Below are 1,645 nucleotides of genomic sequence, written 5' to 3' on the forward strand. Positions count from 1 at the left end.
TGCGACTCATTAACTAACTCCTTAGGGGATTCTCAAAGATAGCTGGCCCATCTGGAAACTTTTGACCTGGCCCAGTTGGTTCCCAATTTTCCAGGGGAAATTAAGGTCAAAACAGACCCTGAGTCAATCACCAGCAGGACCCAAAACTGTCAGATACACTTTCCACACCAAGGCCAGGAGCCAGCAGAACCCAAAGGAAGCACCCGTGATGACATCGGTTACACATGCGCAGGTTCAAGAGTCTGATGCAGGTGGTCTGGTAAAGCTTGCGTGGAAAACTACAGTCCCTCATCCACCCTGGTCAGCTACCTCCCAGGAGGCTGAGGCTTTGGGGATTAACACCTCACCCACCCCGCCCCGCCCCTTCGGCATCATTCCATCCACAGTGAGAGGAGCACATTACTTTATGATTCGTAATTTTAATAGCACAGTCAGGGCAGAGGGCCAGGCCTGCCCCAGGATGGCCACGGCAAGGCGGAAGCGCAGGGATTGGGCGGGCGGGCGTCACAGGGCGCAGGCCACCAGCTCCTCCAGGGCTTGCTCTCCTTGGTTGCCGTGGAGAAGCAGCACCTCCTTGACCCGGTCCTGCTGGAAGCCCATGGCCCTGAACTGCTCCCAGAGCCGCAGGAAGTCCCCTGCCTGCCCAGGTGCAGGGAGGACAGGAGGGGTGCAGAGAGGGCTTGAGTTAGCACCCCAGGAGCTGTGGGGCCTCCAGCCAGGTGAACCTGGCTCCTGGACTCCTGGGGTGACTGCGGGTCCCAAGCTCCATCCTCTGCAAAGGACGGAAAGCCCCAGCCTGGCCCATCCTGGTCTCTCACCCTCACGCCCTCCGTGTTTGGTGCTGGGGGTAGGGGGAGTCAGCTGCACTCTCCTTCTGGCCCCAGCCCTCCTCAGCACCTCTGTACCCCGACTGCCTGCTTCCTTGGCCCCTCCCTCCGCTGCTGTGACAGCCGCTCAGCCCCAACCAACAGGTTGTCTTCATCCCTTATGGGCACTTGCCGCCACCTGCCTTCCAGTGTGCAAGTGGTGAAACCCTAATCAGAGAGGACAAGTCTCTCTGGGCTCCTCATGGCGCCTCTCAGGGTGTCTGACCAAGGGGGTGTTCGATACGATTTGTTGTGTTGATTCAATGAAATAAAAATAAATAAAACCCCTGCCTCTCTCTCTGTGCTTCCTGTTGGCCCCTACCTCCAAAATTCAGGTCCCCGGGCCTCAGCAGGCAGCTCTGCCTGACTCCAAGCGTGGTCCCACCTTCCCCAGGGCCTGGGTGGGAAGCCCTGCTCACCTGGCTCTCAGAGAACTGGAACATCTCCATGGCCTCCTCCACCAGGCCCTCCTCGTAGCCCTGCCGCAGCAGCCGGTCACAGGCACTGAGGTAGCTGAGAAACTGGGCCAGAAAGGGCAGAGGGAGGGGCCATAAGAGTGGTGGCAGGCGGCTATCAAAAGTATAGCGTCTGAGGGGTCACAGGGAGGAGACGAGCCAGTCAGAGTGATGTAGCAACGATGAAAAATACAACTTTCCTCTAGTTCCTAAATGTTTCCTCCCCGCTCCTACTATCATGACACGAATTCGACCTTGCAAGTCTGGCTAGACCAGAGGATGTACACTGGTACAGATAGGAACTGGGAATCCAGGGTGGATGAG

At 57.8% G+C, this 1,645-nt stretch overlaps 1 protein-coding gene across 1 annotated transcript in view; it reads right to left on the bottom strand.

Annotated features, from left to right (window-relative positions):
• Nucleotides 1-426: 426 nt before the first annotated feature.
• UBAP1L (ubiquitin associated protein 1 like) overlaps nt 427-1,645 on the bottom strand; it is a 13,964-nt gene continuing 12,745 nt past the window's right edge. The window contains exons 5-6 of the mRNA XM_004711987.2: nt 1,286-1,387; nt 427-639 (exon numbers count right to left, since the gene is read on the bottom strand). Coding sequence (XP_004712044.2) covers nt 505-639; nt 1,286-1,387 — 237 coding nt within the window. The 3' untranslated portion in view covers nt 427-504. The remainder of the gene's footprint in view (nt 640-1,285; nt 1,388-1,645) is intronic.

Source organism: Echinops telfairi, unplaced genomic scaffold (genome assembly GCF_000313985.2).
Source record: "Echinops telfairi isolate 266 unplaced genomic scaffold, ASM31398v2 ScPeMD7_7475;HRSCAF=8513, whole genome shotgun sequence".
Lineage (NCBI taxonomy): Eukaryota > Metazoa > Chordata > Mammalia > Afrosoricida > Tenrecidae > Echinops > Echinops telfairi.